This window comes from Convolutriloba macropyga, chromosome 4 (assembly GCF_964194025.1).
Source record: "Convolutriloba macropyga chromosome 4, txConMacr16.3, whole genome shotgun sequence".
NCBI classification, from domain to species: domain Eukaryota; kingdom Metazoa; phylum Xenacoelomorpha; order Acoela; family Convolutidae; genus Convolutriloba; species Convolutriloba macropyga.
Window position 1 is genome coordinate 3,306,639 of NC_134471.1, and position 22,200 is coordinate 3,328,838.

The following is a 22,200-nucleotide window of genomic DNA, read 5'->3' on the forward strand; positions in this document are numbered from 1 at the left end:
CCGGCAGATTGCCGGAAAATAGCCGCGATAGACGCTTGTGGCGTTACATGAATTGAAACAACTATAGAAATAAAATAGACAGATCGACCACCAGTCCTTTAATAGACCACTGGACTTTTTGGGTTAGCTTCGGACTGTCATTTTTATGAGACACATAGGCTCTATAAGGAGAAAGCCCTAATAGGGCTTTTCAAAATTAGGATCTTTTCCATTTGTGCCCCCTCAGCTTAGTGGGCGCGTATTATTTGCACCCCCCAGATGCACGTGCAATATTTGGGGGGGGGGCACAAACGGAAAAGATCCCAAAATTAATATTCGAAATCAAAAACTCAAGACTCTAATATTCAAGAATTAGGGCATATGTTTGGCACTACTTAGATGCACACTATTGACCTTTAATAAGTAAATGTTCCTAAAATTTAAAGTTTCATAAGTGAGCTCAGAAGTCATTTTTTACTGAGGTAAGTCATTGAAAAAGTCAATTCCAAGAAGTCGCGGTGAGACGAAACAAAAATCTGTCAGACGAAGTAAAAAAACATAGCAGGACAAGTCCTGACATACAATTCAAAGAATTTTCATTGAATTAACAAACAACTAGACCTAGAACGGACAATGAGTGAATTGGGAATACCATTTCATAAAAAAATCAGATGAAAAAGAAAAAACAGAAAATCAATGTCAAAATGCTGCTAGGGAGAACAAAAAACCACTAGTGAAATTCTAACAAAAAACTAGGTCCAGAATGAGCTGTGGATGGATTGGGAAAACTATTTAGAAAAAAATCCGATCCAAAAAATCGAAAAAACAGTAAAAATCAGAGTGAAATTGCCGCATGTGAACAAAAAACCACTACCGAGAAACCGAATTTTTGTTCAAACACCGTTTTCTCATTCTACTTTAAAATTAGAGCGAACAAAATTCACGCCGCAAAACCACTCGCTTTTTCGCTCCATTTCCTGTTTCGGCGTGACCAAAATCACCACTCCAGTTTGACTTCAAAAATCATGAAAATGTGTGAACAGATCTTTAAAAAAAAGACAGCACCCCAATACAAATCAAATTCTTTGAATTGTAAAAAATTAGGAGCGCTATAATATCCATCTAGAATTAAGGACGCGGCCATTAAAAATAACAATGAGTTAAATTTTCGCCTCTGGCTAGATTGGGGATAGTCAAGGACGCAAAATCCAGTCAGAAAGTTTTTAAAAAAGTCAAACGAAACCCTTGCATTAAATAAGACAATAATTACTCTAAAATTCGTTTCAGAGCAATTAAAAAAGCTGCTTGGAGCTTTCCAGTTTAAAAAGGCAAGACAAAGGGTCTGAGCGACAGAGGAAAAAACAGCAGGAAAGTAGACTTTAACAGCAGACTTAAAGCTGGCTAGGAAACTTAGAAAACCCGATAAAAACAACAGACGTTAAATTTCTGCATGTGACAGAATTGTTCTAAGAGTCAAAGTGTCTTGTGCAAAGTCTGCATATTCGGTCAGATTCTAAAATACACTTAACTCAGCTTTTAGCTGAACACTATTAGGCATAATACTAATGCCAGCTAGTAATCACTTAAATGAACTTTGATAACTTAATGCACTATGTCTTAATGACCGCGCTGTATATGCTTATTCTGTTTCTTTTGATCTTTTGGTTTTGCTCTCTTGACTTTGACCGGATTCACTACATTGCGTAACTCAAAGAAAGAATTCAAAATCCATTTAGTTAAAACAGTGAGTGAAGTATGTCAGAAGTCCAATGTGAAAATAGTGACTTAAGCAAAACGAAAAACGTGATCAAAAGGTAAAGCGAATTAAAAAAACATAGCAGGACAAGTCCTGACGTACAATTCAAAGAATTTTCAATAACTAAAGAAAAAACTAGACCTAGAACGGACTATGAATGGATTGGGAAAACCATTTAAAAAAAATCCGATCAAAAAAATCGAAAAAACAGTAAAAATCAAAGTGAAATTGAGGCATGTGAACAAAAAACCACTAACAAGAAAAAATTTAGAGCAAAAAAATTTTGCCGCAAAACGACTCGCTTTTTCGCTCCACTGTTTCGGCGTGACCAAAATCACTACGCCAATTTGACTTCAAAAATCATGAAAATGTGTCAACAGATCTTAAAAAAAGACAGCGCAGTTTAACATCACAATAAAACTTGATTTCTTTGAATTGTATAAACACAGCTGAACAAATTCTGAAATAAAATTAAAATTGCCAGACAATAGCCGCGATAGCTTTGTACATCTGCAGTCTCAAAAGATAATTTCTCTTCTTTTCTTAAATGCCGAGATGTACGTGTAACTTATTGCTGGTTCTACTAGCTGCTCTCAGACACTTTAAATTAGAGTGACACACACACAGTCGACACGATTTCATTGAATTTAAATTTGTTTTGATAGTGCTGAAATTCATTTTGAGAGTGAGGTAAGCCACATGTGACTAGAAACATGTCACACAAAAGAACAAAAAACCTTATCAAAAAATTCCAAGTCAAATTGTACGTGAACAAAAAATCACCAGCGAGAAAACAAATTTTGTGTCAAACATCTCATTTGCTGCACTTCCTGTTTCTGCGTGACCAAAAACATCACTTCGTTTTGTCTGCAAAAATCATAAAATTATGTGTGATCAGATTTTATGAAAAGACAGCCTCCCCAATACAATTCAAATTCTTTGAATTGTAAAAAACCAGGAGGGCCAATAATAGCCCTATTGGCATCTTGACGCTTAACTGATTCAATTTGTCTTTTACCAGCTTTTAACATTTCTATTTGTCTTGTGTTTTGGAGAGCATTTATATCAAATTGTAAGAATTCTTGCATGAATACGCAACTATTCAGTGGAAATCGCGAGGGATGCAGTTCAGAAGTCGAAGACGAAAAGTGTAACTTGCGTAAAGCCAAAAATTGTGTGAGAAAAGTAAAGTGAACAGAAAAAAAGCTGGCGATCAAACTGTAAACCTTTTAAAAAACTAAGGGTAGACTTCCTACCTAAAATTGCTCATGCAAACAGCGATCTGGAATCAACAACGCCCTAAACGGAGAAAACTGATGCGAATTGAGTTTAATCTTAGCGTATTTTGCTGGGGGGAGGCACTATACCTACATTAATGGGCCTAATTATCTAACTCAAACTGAAAATAATTTCCGCGCATCTTCTATTTGCCGTTTAGAGCAACTGCCCCTCACACCATAAAATTGTCTCCTCAAAACAGCTTTGGTGAATCTAATATTTAGAGAGTAGTCGATCTAAGAGAGCTGCTCAGCTACTTAATGCCCTTCGAGCTTTGCCTGTGTGTCCCGTTTTTGAGAACAAATGGGGTCAGAGAAAAAATCAAGCGAAAAAATGCATTAAAAAGACTAGAGGACAAATATAATTACTAAACTTTGTTTGAGAGCAATGCTGGGTACGCCGCAGACCGTTAGAAAACGAAACTAAGAATTTAAATCTAGCCTGTTTTGAGTCGTGAAATACTCCTGGGACAGGAGCGAACAACAAGTTCATCTCAGAGCACCTTCTCTCCACTAGATCTCTGAAAGTATCCAGTTGTGGCTGTACTTCTCCTCCTATCTGTTGCTGCTGTTGCAGACGCAGAATACTCTACATAAAATATTACGGGTTAAAATTCTCGAAATGCTATCAAATGTTTTCGACTGCTCAACTCGATTCTAATTCAGATCTAGCATCAAAAGACCTTAATGGTTTCAGCAGGTTGTAATATGCTGAAAATATGAGCAGACTAAGCGAAAATGATGGACTCAAAATACTTTAACATCTAAGAATCCATCGAGGGCATTTCTGAGCCCAGTTGGCCTCCTCAACGCTCACTTAATTAGCAAACACCTATAATGTCTATTCTATTGGTCAATACTTTAATGGCCACCAGAATTGAACAGGAAGAAGTAAAGCTGACAAATTAGCCGCACTAGACAGTCAAGAAGACAATTAACACAGTAGCACCCTCTTTCTTGGAACGCTAGCAGTTTGACAAATAGTTCAGCTTCAAAGAGGTGAGTGCCGTACACATTATATACTGCTTTACACGCAGGTGCTATTAGATAACATACCCGGCAGATTGCCGGAAAATTGCGGCCGTTGATTCCAATAAGCATGATTGGGATTGAAAGAATAGATATTGAAAAAAAAAGATTTTTGTACAAACACATTTTTTAAGTCCGATTTATTTTGATGGCATTTCGTAGTTGACCATATTTCTGTTTCTTAGAGAGAGGCTACAGGGGCTACTATCAATACCAAACATACCCGGCAGATTGCCGGAAAATAGCCGCCGTTGATTCCAATAAGCATGATTGGGATTGAAAGAATAGATATTGAAAAAAAAAAGATTTTTGTACAAAAACATTTTTTAAGTCCGATTTATTTTGATGGCATTTCGTAGTTGAACATACTTCTGTTTCTCAGAGAGAGGCTACAGGGGCTAATATCAATACCACTAAGCATTAGAGATGGTAACTAAGACTTATAGGAACGACGTTCAAATAGCGGGCATCTAAAATTGGGCTTTATGGGTTTATCCCGTTTCTACTTCGGACTTCAATTTTTATACTGACTCTGTTCATTCTGAATTGCTTTGCTGAGCAACTGATGTTCAAAATCACTTTTAGCAGAATGAGAGAAGAGAAACTAGCCTAGAGAAGTCAAAAAGATTTCACGCAAAATGTTGAAAAAGTGGCAAAATGAGGTAAAGCGAAACATTTTTTCGACGAAGTAAAAAAACACAGCAGGACAAGTCCTGAAATACAATTCAAAGAATTGAATGAAAAACTCAGACGTATTCTACCTGACCAGCAGATCAATTGAACAATTCCAGCCAGAACACAAATGTTGGTGCCACTTCAGATCAGCCAAAAAAGCCATCAGATAGGAAGAAATAACTTTTGAAACTGAGAAAACTTGGTCAAAAATGGTCAAAACTGAAAATTTTACAAGTTGGGGGACCGAAAATTTGTCCACCCCCCCAATTTTGGGAAGGCAAACCCCGAGCAACCCGAGGTTTAGCAGACGGTTAGGGTTACCTCTAAGCTATCCATGGACCCAACGAAGGTTATTGCATCAGACCCACAAGTGTGGCTATTAGCACTTATATGGTGCAAAATTGGCATTTTTCGATATTTTGTTATTTATTGGTGAGCTTCTTAAATTGTTTACTTTATGATACTTTAGATGATCATTAAAGGTGAAATACCGTACATTTGATACATTTAGAGCCTCGTAATAACCATCCATGCTTATGTCAACAAAAGTAAATATTGCAGTAATTTGACATTTACTATGTAAACAATGACCTAAATCATTTTCTTGATTAACCAATCAGAGACAAGTAGCAATGATGTAATACTTGATAAATATTTGATTATTTACTTTAACCCAATTGTTTGATTAGTGGAATTCGTATTGTATTTAGAACCATCAGAAACTTACCAAGAGCAGTTGGCTCTCAGATAGACTAAAATTTGATTCTTAACAACTTTAGTCTTTTTGTTAAGTTTTGCTAGATCTTAAGATCTTGCGAGTTCTAAGTTAGTTGAGCTTACTTAACGAGAAGTTAGCAACATTATTAACACTGGTTGAAGCCTTACAAAACTTCAGCACGAGATTGAACATAGATTATTACTAAGGATTTTCTTAACTTCAATCAACAAAATTTTTACAGTCCTAAAAATACGTCCGAGCGACTAATTATTTCTGCGAGATTGTTAGTCAGTCGAACTCAGTGAAGAACCAGGCCGGCGTAAAACTCGAGAACCAGGCTGTGATATATCGGTTCCGCTGAGATTCTTGAGCAGCCGCAACATTTGTTCCGCCGACCCGGACAACAACAGCAGTGTCACGAACAGCAACAAATCTTCGATTCAACCTGGTGGACCAAAACACAACCAGCAACGATGGTCAGCAGAAGTCCCAACAGACACTGGAAGACAGCTGATTGGAAGGCGAGTGGTCAACTCAAGACGTTAGAGAAAGAGCAAGCTGACCTACTCAAGTCCTTCTCCAGACACCTCAACGAGCTAGAAGGCTACCTGACACAAAACAAAACAATGACGGCCGAAGGTGCTTATCGATGTTTCTTCGAGACGTACGACAACTTGGAAGACAACCGAAAACAGCAAAGGTTACTATTAAAACCGAAGTATTTTGAAAGCTTTGACAATGACACCAAGCGTATGTTAGAAGAAAAGAGTAAAGTTTTGCGATGGGTAGTTGACAAAAGACCAGATCTCCAAGATATTGAAGATTGTCGCGCAGTAGTCGTCGACTACCGGAAAGACACATTGCGATGGTACAATATATTGGAAGATTCTGTTCCAATCGAGAACGAATTGGTAGAACTCGAAAAGAAATGGAAATCAGAAAATTTAAGCGACTTCGAAAAACAGATACTGTGCGATCAGGCGGTACGGTTATTAGAGAAGCGAGATGAAATTTGCGCAGACGCTATTCGAATATTGAAGACAGAAAGTTGTCCCCATGGGTTTGCGAATTTCAGTAAAGCTTGGATTCACTATCAGGACCTGATCAAACAGTACAGGCTCAGCAAGGATTGTGGAAATCAAACATGTCAACTACAGCGACTGGTGACAAAGACCCAAACGATGATACTGTAATTGATACAGCAAATGGAGCAATAGAAAACGCTGAGGAGAACGCGGAGGTCTCTTCCAAGCATTCTGCTACACATGGAAGCAGAAAACAACCCAGTATTGCCAACTCGCGATCATCAAAGAGGCGACAGATCGAAGAAATGGAGCTCGAAAACCTAAAAGCAAAGAAAGAAACAGAGCAACGACTGCGAGAGCGCCAGTTGGAGTTACAGCAGGAGCGTGAAGAAATAGAACCTCGTCGCCAGCAAGAAGAGTTACGTTTACAACAGCAACAACAACAGCGGCGACAACAAGAGTTACAACAACAACAAGAACAAGAGTTACGTCTAAATATGCAACAAGAAGATGAACTGCGTCTTCGACAGCATGAGCGAGCACTTCAAAAAGAAAGAAAGAAAGCAGAGGAAGAAGAAAAAGAAAGACGTATGAAACTTGAGCTGACCAAAGGAAGCTCAAGAGCATCTGGATCAGTGGCAGATGAGATAAAAAGTGTTGGATCAAAACGAAATCACACACGAACAGCCGGGTGGGTAGAATCAGTGGCTCAACAGTCTGTCCCTCAACGGCCACTATCTCCAAATGTTATCGACCCTCCAACGAATGTCACCAAGGACAGAGCTGACAAACGTTTCAGCACTTACCCGAAAACTACCCCGCTGTTCCAACCAGGCGAAAGACTTTTCTCAACGCAACTGGCTGAACCCAGCATTCTCAAGAAACCAGAAATCCGTAAACCAATTAGAGTCACGGACCCACCAGCACCGCCGTTGACAAGGACGACGTTTCAGCAGCAGGGAACGTCAGAAGTTCAAGACAGAAACAGGAGTCAGAGTCCCATTAACAACCTTCAAAACAGGTCTGCCGAGAGCAGAAACAGGAGCACAATGAATCACACCACTCCCCAAGTCTTCTACCAACCAGTACCAAGCAGTGGTGCTAGTGGCTTGCCAAAACTAAAACTGACTGAGTTTTCAGGAGATCCTCTGGAGTGGCCAGAGTGGTCAGGTCTCTTTGATGTTGTTGTTCATCAAAAGCCAATCAGCGATACAGAAAAGACGCAATACCTCAAGACCAGTCTCACGGGTCAAGCAAAAGCAGCAATATCGGGAATGGGATTCAGCTCTCAATCATACTATCATGCTTGTGATATACTCTGTGAGAAGTATGGCAGATCAGATGTCATAGTCAACGCTCAATTCAAGAAAATACATACTCATCCTCCAGTTCGGCATGGCGATTCTACGAGCATCGTCAGATTTGCAAATGTGGTTATAAATGTAGTGAACACCTTGACTCAACTTGGATACACATCAGATCTAGAAGCAGAAGCAGGGCTAAGTTCAACAACGAGAAAACTTTCTCCTGAACTGAGAGAACAGTGGTTGCAGTATATGCAAGATCGTCGACTACTGAGAGGCAACCCGATATTTTTCAAAGAGTGGCTTGCCTCCAAAGCTGTAATTCATGAGAACTTGTTAGCACAGAACTCGTCGTTTGACAGAAACAAATTTCAAAGCCGTGATAAACCGAAGACGAGTACCTTTGCTTCAAACGCTGAAGTCAAGCAAACCCAAGAATTTCGAATGTCCATTCAAAGACAGACAACACCCCATTTGGACATGTGAAAAATTCAAATCAATGAAAGTAAATGAAAGACGAGAGCACGTCCAGAAGCTCCGACTGTGTTTCAATTGTTTGAAACCAGGCCACATGTCGAAGGACTGCAAAAGCAGGACATGTAGTGTACTCAGCTGTGGAAGGCGACACAACAGACTTTTGCACAGCGACTTACCGAAAAAGGAAACTACAAAGAATGTCTCAGATGCTACAACGGCAGTAGCAACTAACATCACCCAAAGAGGACTTCCAGTGGTACGAATCAAGCTGACAAACAGAGACTTAAGCCTAAATGTACTAGCAATGTGTGATTCAGGATCCTCGATCTCATTTGTGGTGTCTAAACTTAAAAATATGTGGTGTCTAAACTTCAACTCCAAGGCCGAAAAGCATCTCTATCAGTAGCAGGGATCCATGGCTCACAAGATGTCAAGACTGAAATAGTGCCGATAGCTGTTTCAGCGTGAGAAGTCTCGACCATTGACAACAGTGCAATTCTATGTGCACGAAAAACTGCAATTGGGTGACCAGATTGTAGAGCTGCAAGAGTTGAAAGACCACTACCCACATTTTAGGAACTCGCCAAATCAGAGCTACAATCTAAACGATGTTTAAGTGATTCTTGGACAAGATTGTTACGACATTCATCACCTTTTGAATTCAAGAAGTCAGAAGACAAAGCTGCACCATGGGCAGTGAGATCAGAAATTGGCTGGGCCTTGAGTGGTCCGCTACCAGCGAAGCAGGCAGGAACTCTTGCCACAACAGCAACATCAATTGCAGATGATAGACTAGCAAACCAGTTAAGTGGTGGGATATCGAGTCCAACGCTTCAAACTGCAATGTCACCGGACATTCAAAGGAAGAGCAACGAGCAATCAAGACGTTGGAGCAAACAACGCGATTCAACGGTGAAAGATATGAAGTAGGACTTCTGTGGCGAGAGAACGAAGTGAAGTTACCGAACAACTTCTACTCAAGTCCCTAGAACGACGCCTCCAGAAAGACGAAACACTAAAGAAGCAGTACCAAGAAACCATTGACACAGATGTCAACGCTGGATACGTTCGGAAAGTAGATCAAGCTGAACTGAATGAAACCAAAGACAAACTGCAATGGTATTTACCACATCATCCTGTCATAAACCCGCATAAACCCGAAAAAGTCAGAAGAGTATGCAACACAGCAGCAAAGTATCAAGGTGTAGCCCTGAACGACAAACTTCTATCTGGACCAGACCTGCTGCAGAGTTTGATCGGAATCATATTTCGCTTCCGAGAACACCAAATAGCTTTGTCAGCCGACATAGAAGCAATGTTTCTTCAAGTAGCTGTCCCAAACGAAGACAGCCGATGTTTACTATTCTTATGGAGAGAAGATCCAGAACAGAGAATAGAAGTCTATGAGTATACACGACACGTTTTTGAGGCGAAAAGCTTGCCGACTTGTGCAAATTACGCTTTGCATCAAGTGGCGAAAGATAACGCAGTCAACAACGAAAGTGTTGGCAGAACGGTTCAGCGAAACTTTTACATGGACGACTTCCTAAAGTCAGTCAGAACCCCTCAAGAAGCAATCGAAATCTACCAGAAAGTCAGAGACATCCTCATCAAAGGTGGATTCAATTTGACGAAACGGATAACAAGTGACGATGAAGTCAAGTCACAGATCCCAGAGACAGACAGGTTAACGAAAGTTGTGAAAACTTTCGAAGCCGAACCGCAATCATCTTCAATCCTAGGACTCAACTGGAATGTGGACACAGACAGTCTTATAGTCTGTCGTGGATCTGAGCAAGAATTTCCAGCAAAAATAACTCAGAGAATTGTCCTATCCTTTGTCTCAGCAGTGTTCGACCCACTTGGGACATGTTCACCCTTCATCATAAGAATGCGATTTCTACTCAAAGGCATTTGGGCAGCAGTGGGACAAGCATGGGACAAAGAGTTGTCAGCAGAACACTCAAAACTGTTCAGTGATTGGTGCTCTGAGTTGAGGGAAATAAGAACGATGTCAATAAATCGACTTTACTTTGAAAACGGATGCACAAACCTGAGACTTCACATCTTTACAGATGCATCAGAGGAAACAATGTGCATTGTAGCATATCTGCAAGATGAAGCAACGCTAAAACTGACATATGTAATAGGGAAATGCCGTGTGGCACCCATCAGAGATATGACGATACCGAAGTTAGAACTTCAAGCCGCAGTCTACGGAGTTCGTCTCAGAAAGCAGATTCTAAACGAGCAAGATGACAGAATTGACAAAATCTATCATTGGACCGACTCATCAACAATGCTACAGTGGCTACAGGCAGCGCACAAGAAACAACAAGTATTCGTTGCGAACAGAGCAGCGGAAATACTGGAAAACTCATCGATGGATCAATAGAGACACGTCAAAGGTGTCGAAAACCCTGCCGACATCGGAACCCGAGGAATGTCCATCGAAGGCCTCAAGGAGTCCTTATGGCTAAACGGGCCGGCATGGCTCCAGGCAGATGAAGAAAAGTGGCCAAAGCCGTGGTGCCAAGAGAACGAACTCGAACCCGAGCAAGTTACGAGTACTGTAGCAAAAGAAACTAAACTAGACCAAATATTTGACTGGAGACGATACAGTTCCTTCAACCGAATTAGAAACTTCATTGCCTACTGCTTGAGGTTCAAGACGAAGCAGAAGAGTACCCTCAAAGCAGACGAAATTCATCAAGCAGAGCAAATACTGTTCAAAACGAAAGCTTCCCGAATGTTTCGAAGTCTATAGCAAACAGCAAAGAAATCTCCAAAAATTTAAACATTGCCAAATTGTCACCCTTCATAGAGGAAGATGGAACAATTAGAGTGAAAGGCCGACTGAAGCATTCAAACCTTGACTACAATGCAAAACATCCAATATTGTTAACAGCAAAACATCCAGTTGTACAACTTCTGTTGGAGAAAGCACATCGAGACAACCTACATGAGCGCACAGAATACGTAAGAAACAAGCTTCAACAAAAATATCGGATCATCGGGCTGAGAAATGCATTAAGAAAAATCAAGTCAAGATGTATCAAATGCAGACACAGGAACGCCAATCCAATTCACCCACCGATGGCAGATCTACCCCGAGAACGACTTGATGAACATGTGTTCACATTCACTCATACCGGAGTCGACTACTTCGGACCCTTCGAAGTCAAGTTCCTACGACGTACCCTGAAGAGATGGTGCTGCCTCTTCACTTGCCTGACAACGAGAGCAGTACACATCGAAGTCGCACAGTCATTGGACACCGAGTCATGTCTAGCTGCAGTGACAAGATTCATTGCAAGACGTGTTTACCCAAGTACCATCATCAGTGACAACGGAACAAATTTTGTTGGAGCAGCCAATGAGCTGAAATCATTCATGAACGAGTGGGACAAAGCAAAGATTGAGAGTGACTTAGCACAGAAAAAGATTGTTTGGAAATTCAATCCTCCCGGAGCTCCTCACTTTGGTGGAATCTGGGAAAGACTGGTTCAAAATTGCAAGAAGGTCATGATTGCAATCTTGGACAACCGAGGCCTCACCGACGAGGTACTCAGCACAACAATGTGTCTTGTAGAGCAGACTCTTAACGCAAGACCCCTGACAGCAGGAAGCGACGACCCTGAAGATTTGACAGCACTCACACCTAATCATTTCTTGCTAGGACGAGAGAACGCGAGTGCACCATTCATGCCATCCAGTGAACGCTACCACGACCTGAGAAAATCATTCAAAATGGCTCAAGCATATGCCGATATGATCTGGAAAAGGTGGACTCGTGAATATCTTCCACAATGGAACCACAGATCGAAGTGGTCAAAAGAACATGTGCGAAACCTGAAAGAAGGCGAGTTAGTTTGGCTAGTAGATGACTCTGTGAAACGCTGTGAATTCAAATTGGGACAAATCATTGAGATCTTCACTGGCAACGACGGAGTTGTAAGATCAGCGAAAGTAAAAATGGCACATGGAGAGCTAAACCGGCCAGTCGTGAAGTTAGCGCCAGTATTCTACGATGGTGTTTCCGAGATCGAAAACAGGGCCGGCGATGTTGGCGCCACTTCAGATCAGCTACAAAAGCCATTAGATAGGAAGAAATAACTTTTGAAACTGAAAAAACTTAGAATTTGTCAAAACTCAAAAATGGTCAAAACTGAAAAATTTTACAAGTTGGGACCGAAAATTTGTCCACCCCCCCGATTTTGGGAAGGCAAAATCCGAGCAACCCCAGGTTATGGCAGACGGTTAGGGTTACCTCTAAGCTATCCGTGGACCCAACGAACGTTATCAGACCCACAAGTAAGGCTATTAGCACTTCTCTGGTGCAAAATTGGCATTTTTCGATATTTTGTTATTTATTGGTAAGCTTCTTAAATTGTTTACTTTATGATACTTTAGATGATCATTAAAGGTGAAATACCGTACATTTGAGACATTTAGAGCCTCGTAATAACCATCCATGCTTATGTCAACACAAGTAAATATTGCAGTAATTTGACATTTACTATGTAAACAATGACCTAAATCATTTTCTTGATTAACCAATCAGAGACAAGTAGCAATGATGTAATAATTGATAAATATTTGATTATTTATTTTAACCCAATTGTTTGATTAGTGAAACCGTATTGTATTTAGAACCATTAGAAACTGTTACCAAGAGCAGTTGGCTCTCAGATAGACTAAAATTTGATTCTTAACAACTTTAGTCTTTTTGTTAAGTTTTGCTAGATCTTAAGATCTTGCGAGTTCTAAGTTAGCTGAGCTTACTTAACGAGAAGTTAGCAACATTATTGAAACTGGTTGCAGCCTTTCAAACTTCAGCACGAGATTGAACATAGATTATCACTAAGGATTTTCTTAACTTCAATCAACAAAATTTAAGTTACAGTCCTTCAAATACGTCCGACCGACTAATTATTTCTGCGAGATTGTTAGTCAATCGAACCCAGTGAAGAAACAGGCCGGCGTAAAACTCAAGAACCAGGCTGTGATATATCGGTTCCGCTGAGATTCTTGAGCAGCCGCAACAACAAACAAAATCATCTCAAAAAATTGAGAAATTAAAACAATCAAAACTAAACAACATATACTCATTGCTAAAACTCGAAGCTTTCAAACCTAAGGCAAAAATTTTTCCCTTTAAAAATTCCTATTTCAAAAATATGTTCACAATCAATTTTTATTTCTAAAATCGGTCCAGTATTATATCTGCAAGACCTGAAAATTATTCATTGGCCCTTGAAGATCGATGATTAACTCGAAAATGACCAAAAAATTTAAGAAAAAAGAAATCAATTGCAAATCAGAAAATGTTGCTGAAAATCGTGATATACATATCTTCAGAATCATTTCTATGTCTCTAGAGGCTATCCAGTAACCCTATTCTAAGCTTTAAAAAACTTATTGGCTCATAGATCGATAGGCAATAATTTTTAGAAAAAACTTTAAATTTCAAAAAACAGAAAATCGTTCTATTAAAAAGTTGAAAGCCATTCAATTGCCCCCTAGCGTTTAATAATTATACTATATATAACTATAGTTATAGATATATTATACTAATAATAACATACTACCAAACACGGGATGAGGTTACCTGTCTACTGAGACAAAAAATAAATAAACTACAAATGTTTTGAAAAACTTGAAAAAAATTGCAAACTTTATCAAAAAACTTCCAAAAGTCGAAAGTTTAAATTGTTGAAAACAAATCCATGGAAACTAAAAACCATGCAGCAACTTTTTATCAGAACGTGGAATAAGTTCTCTCGCACTTGAGAATGGACGAACATCAAAAACTTTAAGAAACCGTAAAAAAATTGCAGATTTTATCAAAAAATGCTAAAATTCGAGACACTAAAGTTTTAAAAACCCTTTCATTGTTACTAGAAACTATGAAGTGCCCTATTAACAAACCTCAAAGGAGATTGCCTGGTCGTTGGAGCTGGAAAAACTGAAAAAATGACAAAAAAATTTTCAAAAACCTGACAAAATGCTAATTTTGACAAAAAATTGCTAAAATTTGTGATATTCAAAAGTTGAAACCTATTCCATGGCAACTAAAAAAATTAAAATTTTTCAGTAGCTTATCATCCAACGGCTAATAAGGTTTTCTGGCCCCTGGGACTCAAACAACTTGAATAATGACAAATGTCAAAAAAATGAAAAAATTGCAAGCTTTGTCAAAAAAAGCTAATATTCATGATGGCAAAAAGTTGAAAACCATTCCATAACCACTAGAACCTATGCAGCAATCCATCTTCAAACCCTTTATCAAACTCTAGAGGAGGTTTCTTGGCACCTAGGTCTAAAAAAACTCAAAAAAATGACAAAAATTTTCAAAAATTAGTGTCCTTTCGCGAGTTTGTGTTTGTAGTACCAAAACTTATAGCCCATAAAATGGTCATAACAAACAATTTTGTGTCGCAAACAACCATAATCAACTTTTAAAAACTTCAACCTAAGACTAATCAAACAAAGAAACATTTTGAGCCCAAAAACTCCTAAAAATGACCTTTTAAACTTAAATTAAGGCCATCCCAGCAGCTGCACCACTATTAGCACTTGAAGGACAACTAAAGCCCACATTGGGCCTCTAATGAAACTTAATGCCCGCTGGGTTTCACCTGTTTATCCCGTTTTGGACGATCAAAGTCATTGAAAAATGTGTGAACACATCTTAAAAAAAACACAGCGCACCAATACAATTCAAATTCTTTGAATTGTAAAATAATAGGAGCGCTATAATAGCCGGCTGAGAAGATGAGGGCGGCTATTAATAACATAATTAGCAAGTTGCAGTTCGCATAAATTAGTCTGAAAATACCACACGAAAACATAACCGACTAAACGTCGGAAGAACTGCTCTCGAACGACTAGTGGGAGCTCTAATCAATTGCGGCCTGCTTCAGTCCGGGAAGGGTGAGGGGGAGCCTAAATAGGACTAAGAAGTTCAATAGTGGGCTTCAAATAACCACATTAGAGGTTAACATATACCACTATTAAGATTTAAAGTAAAAAAATGACACCAGTTTCGGCGAACTTTTCATTTGACTTTTAGTATTATATTGCCGCCAATTGAGTTCAGCTGCTTAAAATTGTGATTGAGAGAGAGTTTTGGATCATGCGAAACGCAAAAAGTCAAGGGCGTAAAAGTCACTTGAAAAGTCAAAACGGTCAAGCGAAAATTTTGCATAAAAAAGACACACTGCTAATCTTCTTACCTGAGGAACATATCCGTCTGCAGCGGTTGCGGGCATGTTATAACTTGCTTGTGAAAATCCGTAAGGTGAATGAGCATGAATTGGACGATAAGGACTCCCTCCACCTTGATGAGTGGGTGGTGGGGGATAGTTTTTAATATTCCCTAACAGTTGGTTTAAAACATTTAGTAAAATTACAGATATTAAGCATCGATGGAAACATGCTATGTAAAACCCAAATGCTAAAAGCAGTAGCTACAGAAAGCCAAAATGCATTCCTTTAATTTAACTGGTGAAGTCGGCGGCCCAAGCTTTCAAAGAAAATGCTGCTTTTTTAAAAATAAGTGTTGTAAATACAGGGGAGGAGTCGAGTCTATTTTGGTCGTAAGTTCAAGAAGTAATTGTCCTTTTCATCAATTGATTAAAACTGATTTCTAATGCTACAGTACATTGTTCTACTTAGCTTGATATGAATTAATAGTCTTCCTTCAGCTGCTTAAAATTGTGATTGAGAGAGAATTTTAGATCATGCGAAACGCAAAAAGTCAAGGGCGTAAAAGTCACTTGAAAAGTCAAAACGGTCAAGCGAAAATTTTGCATAAAAAAGACACACTGCTAATCTTCTTACCTGAGGAACATATCCGTCTGCAGCGGTTGCGGGCATGTTATAACTTGCTTGTGAAAATCCGTAAGGTGAATGAGCATGAATTGGACGATAAGGACTCCCTCCACCTTGATGAGTGGGTGGTGGGGGATAGTTTTTAATATTCCCTAACAGTTGGTTTAAAACATTTAGTAAAATTACAGATATTAAGCATCGATGGAAACATGCTATGTAAAACCCAAATGCTAAAAGCAGTAGCTACAGAAAGCCAAAATGCATTCCTTTAATTTAACTGGTGAAGTCGGCGGCCCAAGCTTTCAAAGAAAATGCTGCTTTTTTAAAAATAAGTGTTATAAATACAGGGGAGGAGTCGAGTCTATTTTGGTCGTAAGTTCAAGAAGTAGTTGTCCTTTTCATTCATCAATTGATTAAAACTGATTTCTAATGCTACAGTACATTGTTCTACTTCGCTTGATATGAATTAATAGTCTTCCTTCATACAGACCTTCAATCTCCGGCAGTGTCAGCAACTGGACTTGGAACTCATTTCTCCATGCCCGATACCACTAATCGAACTGGTCGTAGTTGGCAGCCCCGGCTGGAGAGGAGGACAGTTGCTACTATCAATACCAATAAGCATTCGAGAGAGGTAACCAATACTTACAGGAACGACGTTCAAATAGCGGGCATCTAAAATTGGGCTTTATGGGTTTATCCCGTTTCAATTACTGACTTCAATTTTTATACTGACTCTTTTCATTTTGAATTGCTTTCCTGAGCAACTGATGTTCAAAATCACTTTTAGCAGAATGAGAGAAGAGAGAAACTAGCCTAGAGAAGTCAAAAAGATTTCACGCAAAATGTTGAAAAAGCGGCAAAATGAGGTAAAGCGAAACATTTTTTTGTTCGACGAAGTAAAAAAACATAGCAGGACAAGTCCTGAAATATAATTCAAAGAATTGAATGAAAAACTCAGACGTACTCTACCTGACCAGCAGATCAATTGAACAATTCCAGCCAGAACACAAACAAAATCATCTCAAAAAATTGAGAAATTAAAAGAATCAAAACTGAACAACATATACTCATTGCTAAAACTCGAAGCTTTCAAACCTAAGGCAAAAATTTTTCCCTTTAAAAATACCTATTTCAAAAACATGTTCAAAATCAATTTTTGTTTCTAAAATCGATCCAACATTATATCTGCAAGATATGAAAAATATTCATTGGCCCTTGAAGATCGATGATTAACTCGAAAATGACCAAAAAATTTAGAAAAAAATCAATTTTAAATTATCAGAAAATGTTGCTGAAAATTGTGATATAAATATCTTCAGAATCAATTCTATGTCTCTACAGGCTATTCCGTAACCCAATTCTAAGCTTTAAAAAACTCATTGGCTCATAGATCGATAGGCAATAATTTTTAGAGAAAATTTTAAATTTCAAAAAATAGAAATTCGTTCTATTAGAATGTTGAAAGCCATTCAATTGCCCCCTAGCATTTAATAATTATACTATATATAATAATAGTTATAAATATAATTATACTAATAATAACATACTACCAAACACGGGATGAGGTTACCTGTCTACTAAGGCAAAAAAAAATAAATAAAATACAAATATTTTGAAAAAACTTGAAAAAAATTGCAAATTTTATCAAAAAACTTCCAAAAGTCGCAACTTTAAATTGTTGAAAACAAATCCATGGAAACTAAAGCCATGCAGTAACTTTTTTATCAGAACGTGGAATAAGTTTTCTCGCACTTGAGAATGGACGAACATCAAAAACTTTAAGAAACCGTAAAAAAATTGCAGATTTTATCAAAAAATGCTAAAGTTCGAGACACTAAAATGTTAAAAACCATTTCATTATTACTATAAACTATGGAGTGCCCTATTAAGCAACCTCAAAGGAGATTGCCTGGTCGTTGGAGCTGGAAAAACTGAAAAAATGACAAAAAAATTTTCAAAAACCTGACAAAATGCTAATTTTGACAAAAAATTGCTAAAATTTGTGATATTCAAAAGTTGAAACCTATTATTCCATAACCACTAGAACCTATGCAGCAATCCATCTTCAAACCCTTTATCAAACTCTAGAGGAGGTTTCTTGGCACCTAGGTCTAAAAAAACTCAAAAAAATGACAAAAATTTTCAAAAATTAGTGTCCTTTCGCGAGTTTGTGTTTGTAGTACCAAAACTTATAGCCCATAAAATGGTCATAACAAACAATTTTGAGTCGCAAACAACCATAATCAACTTTTAAAAACTTCAACCTAAGACTAATCAAACAAAGAAACATTTTGAGCCCAAAAACTCCTAAAAATGACCTTTTAAACTTAAATTAAGGCCATCCCAGCAGCTGCACCACTATTAGCACTTGAAGGACAACTAAAGCCCACATTGGGCCTCTAATGAAACTTAATGCCCGCTGGGTCTCACCTGTTTATCCCGTTTTGGACGATCAAAGTCATTGAAAAATGTGTGAACACATCTTAAAAAAAACACAGCGCACCAATACAATTCAAATTCTTTGAATTGTAAAATAATAGGAGCGCTATAATAGCCGGCTGAGAAGATGAGGGCGGCTATTAATAACATAATTAGCAAGTTGCAGTTCGCATAAATTAGTCTGAAAATACCACACGAAAACATAACCGACTAAACGTCGGAAGAACTGCTCTCGAACGACTAGTGGGAGCTCTAATCAATTGCGGCCTGCTTCAGTCCGGGAAGGGTGAGGGGGAGCCTAAATAGGACTAAGAAGTTCAATAGTGGGCTTCAAATAACCACATTAGAGGTTAACATATACCACTATTAAGATTTAAAGTAAAAAAATGACACCAGTTTCGGCGAACTTTTCATTTGACTTTTAGTATTATATTGCCGCCAATTGAGTTCAGCTGCTTAAAATTGTGATTGAGAGAGAGTTTTGGATCATGCGAAACGCAAAAAGTCAAGGGCGTAAAAGTCACTTGAAAAGTCAAAACGGTCAAGCGAAAATTTCGCATAAAAAAGACACACTGCTAATCTTCTTACCTGAGGAACATATCCGTCTGCAGCGGTTGCGGGCATGTTATAACTTGCTTGTGAAAATCCGTAAGGTGAATGAGCATGAATTGGACGATAAGGACTCCCTCCACCTTGATGAGTGGGTGGTGGGGGATAGTTTTTAATATTCCCTAACAGTTGGTTTAAAACATTTAGTAAAATTACAGATATTAAGCATATCCAAAATATTTCAAAAAATAGAAATTCGTTCTATTAGAATGTTGAAAGCCATTCAATTGCCCCCTAGCATTTAATAATTATACTATATATAATAATAGTTATAAATATAATTATACTAATAATAACATACTACCAAACACGGGATGAGGTTACCTGTCTACTAAGACAAAAAAAATAAATAAAATACAAATATTTTGAAAAAACTTGAAAAAAATTGCAAATTTTATCAAAAAAACTTCCAAAAGTCGCAACTTTAAATTGTTGAAAACAAATCCATGGAAACTAAAGCCATGCAGTAACTTTTTTATCAGAACGTGGAATAAGTTTTCTCGCACTTGAGAATGGACGAACATCAAAAACTTTAAGAAACCGTAAAAAAATTGCAGATTTTATCAAAAAATGCTAAAGTTCGAGACACTAAAATGTTAAAAACCATTTCATTATTACTATAAACTATGAAGTGCCCTATTAAGCAACCTCAAAGGAGATTGCCTGGTCGTTGAGCCTAAAAAAAACAGAAAAAATGACAAACATTTTCAAAAACCTGAAAAAAATGCGAATTTTGTCAAAAAAATTGCTAAAATTTGTGATATTCAAAAGTTGAAACCTATTCCATGGCAACTAAAAAAATTAAAATTTTTCAGTAGCTTATCATCCAACCGCTAATAAGGTTTTCTGGCCCCTGGGACTCAAACAACTTGAATAATGACAAATGTCAAAAAAATGAAAAAATTGCAAGCTTTGTCAAAAAAAGCTAATATTCATGATGGCAAAAAGTTGAAAACCATTCCATAACCACTAGAACCTATGCAGCAATCCATCTTCAAACCCTTTATCAAACTCTAGAGGAGGTTTCTTGGCACCTAGGTCTAAAAAAACTCAAAAAAATGACAAAAATTTTCAAAAATTAGTATCCTTTCGCGAGTTTGTGTTTGTAGTACCAAAATTTATAGCTCATAAAATGGTCATAACAAGCAATTTTGTGTCGCAAACAACCATAATCAACTTTTAAAAACTTCAACCTAAGACTTATCAAACAAAGAAACTCAAAAATATCACAAAAACATGAAAAATTGCACCATTTTGAGCCCAAAAACTCCTAAAAATGGCCTTTTAAACTTAAATTAAGGCCATCCCAGCAGCTGCACCACTATTAGCCCTTGAAGGACAACTAAAGCCCACATTGGGCCTCTAATGAAACTTAATGCCCGCTGGGTTTCACCTGTTTATCCCGTTTTGAACGATCAAAGTCATTGAAAAATGTGTGAACACATCTTAAAAAAAACACAGCGCACCAATACAATTCAAATTCTTTGAATTGTAAAATAATAGGAGCGCTATAATAGCCGGCTGAGAAGATGCGGGCGGCTATTAATAACATAATTAGCAAGTTGCAGTTCGCATAAATTAGTCTGAAAATACCACACGAAAACATAACCGACTAAACGTCGGAAGAACTGCTCTCGAACGACTAGTGGGAGCTCTAATCAATTGCAGCCTGCTTCAGTCGGGGAAGGGGGAGGGGGAGCCTAAATGGGACTAAGAAGTTCAATAGTGGGCTTCAAATAACCACATTAGAGGTTAACATATACCACTATTAAGATTTAAAGTAAAAAATGACACCAGTTTCGGCGAACTTTTCATTTGACTTTTCGTATTAAATTGCCGCCAATTGAGTTTAGCTGCTTAAAATTGTGATTGAGAGAGAGTTTTGGATCATGCGAAACGCAAAAAGTCAAGGGCGTAAAAGTCACTTGAAAAGTCAAAACGGTCAAGCGAAAATTTCGCATAAAAAAGACACACTGCTAATCTTCTTACCTGAGGAACATATCCGTCTGCAGCGGTTGCGGGCATGTTATAACTTGCTTGTGAAAATCCGTAAGGTGAATGAGCATGAATTGGACGATAAGGACTCCCTCCACCTTGATGAGTGGGTGGTGGGGGATAGTTTTTAATATTCCCTAACAGTTGGTTTAAAACATTTAGTAAAATTACAGATATTAAGCATCGATGGAAACATGCTATGTAAAACCCAAATGCTAAAAGCAGTAGCTACAGAAAGCCAAAATGCATTCCTTTAATTTAACTGGTGAAGTCGGCGGCCCAAGCTTTCAAAGAAAATGCTGCTTTTTTAAAAATAAGTGTTGTAAATACAGGGGAGGAGTCGAGTCTATTTTGGTCGTAAGTTCAAGAAGTAATTGTCCTTTTCATCAATTGATTAAAACTGATTTCTAATGCTACAGTACATTGTTCTACTTAGCTTGATATGAATTAATAGTCTTCCTTCAGCTGCTTAAAATTGTGATTGAGAGAGAATTTTAGATCATGCGAAACGCAAAAAGTCAAGGGCGTAAAAGTCACTTGAAAAGTCAAAACGGTCAAGCAAAAATTTTGCATAAAAAAGACACACTGCTAATCTTCTTACCTGAGGAACATATCCGTCTGCAGCGGTTGCGGGCATGTTATAACTTGCTTGTGAAGAGGCGTAAGGTGAATGAGCATGAATTGGATGATAAGGACTCCCTCCACCTTGATGAGTGGGTGGTGGGGGATAGTGGGGCGGGGGAGGTTGCTGGTGTTGGTGTACGGGTGCCAGATATTCGTACCCAGCAACTGAAGCACCAGACACTGCACGTGTCATCATGTCCATGGCCTGTTTGAAGGATCCTAAACAATTCATAATACTTGAAGTTACTTAACGTCGATATCGTAACTGTCACAAACAGTATAGTATTTTTAATATTCCCTAACAGGAAGGTTGGTTTAAAATAATTAGTAAAATTACAGATATTAGGCATCGATGGAAACATGCTATGCAAAATCCAAATGCGAAAAGCAGTAGCTACAGAAAGCCAAAATGCATTCTTTTAATTTAACTGGTGAAGTCAGCGGCCCAACCTTT

The 22,200-nt window shown here is 38.1% G+C and overlaps 1 protein-coding gene across 1 annotated transcript in view; it reads right to left on the reverse strand.

Moving 5' to 3' along the window:
* LOC142337416 (tuftelin-interacting protein 11-like) overlaps positions 1 to 22,200 on the reverse strand; it is a 69,398-nt gene that overhangs the window by 704 nt on the left and 46,494 nt on the right. Inside the window, exons 12-13 of the mRNA XM_075386618.1 lie at positions 21,724 to 21,965; positions 3,455 to 3,601 (exon numbers count right to left, since the gene is read on the reverse strand). Of these exons, the coding sequence (XP_075242733.1) occupies positions 3,455 to 3,601; positions 21,724 to 21,965 (389 nt within the window). The remainder of the gene's footprint in view (positions 1 to 3,454; positions 3,602 to 21,723; positions 21,966 to 22,200) is intronic.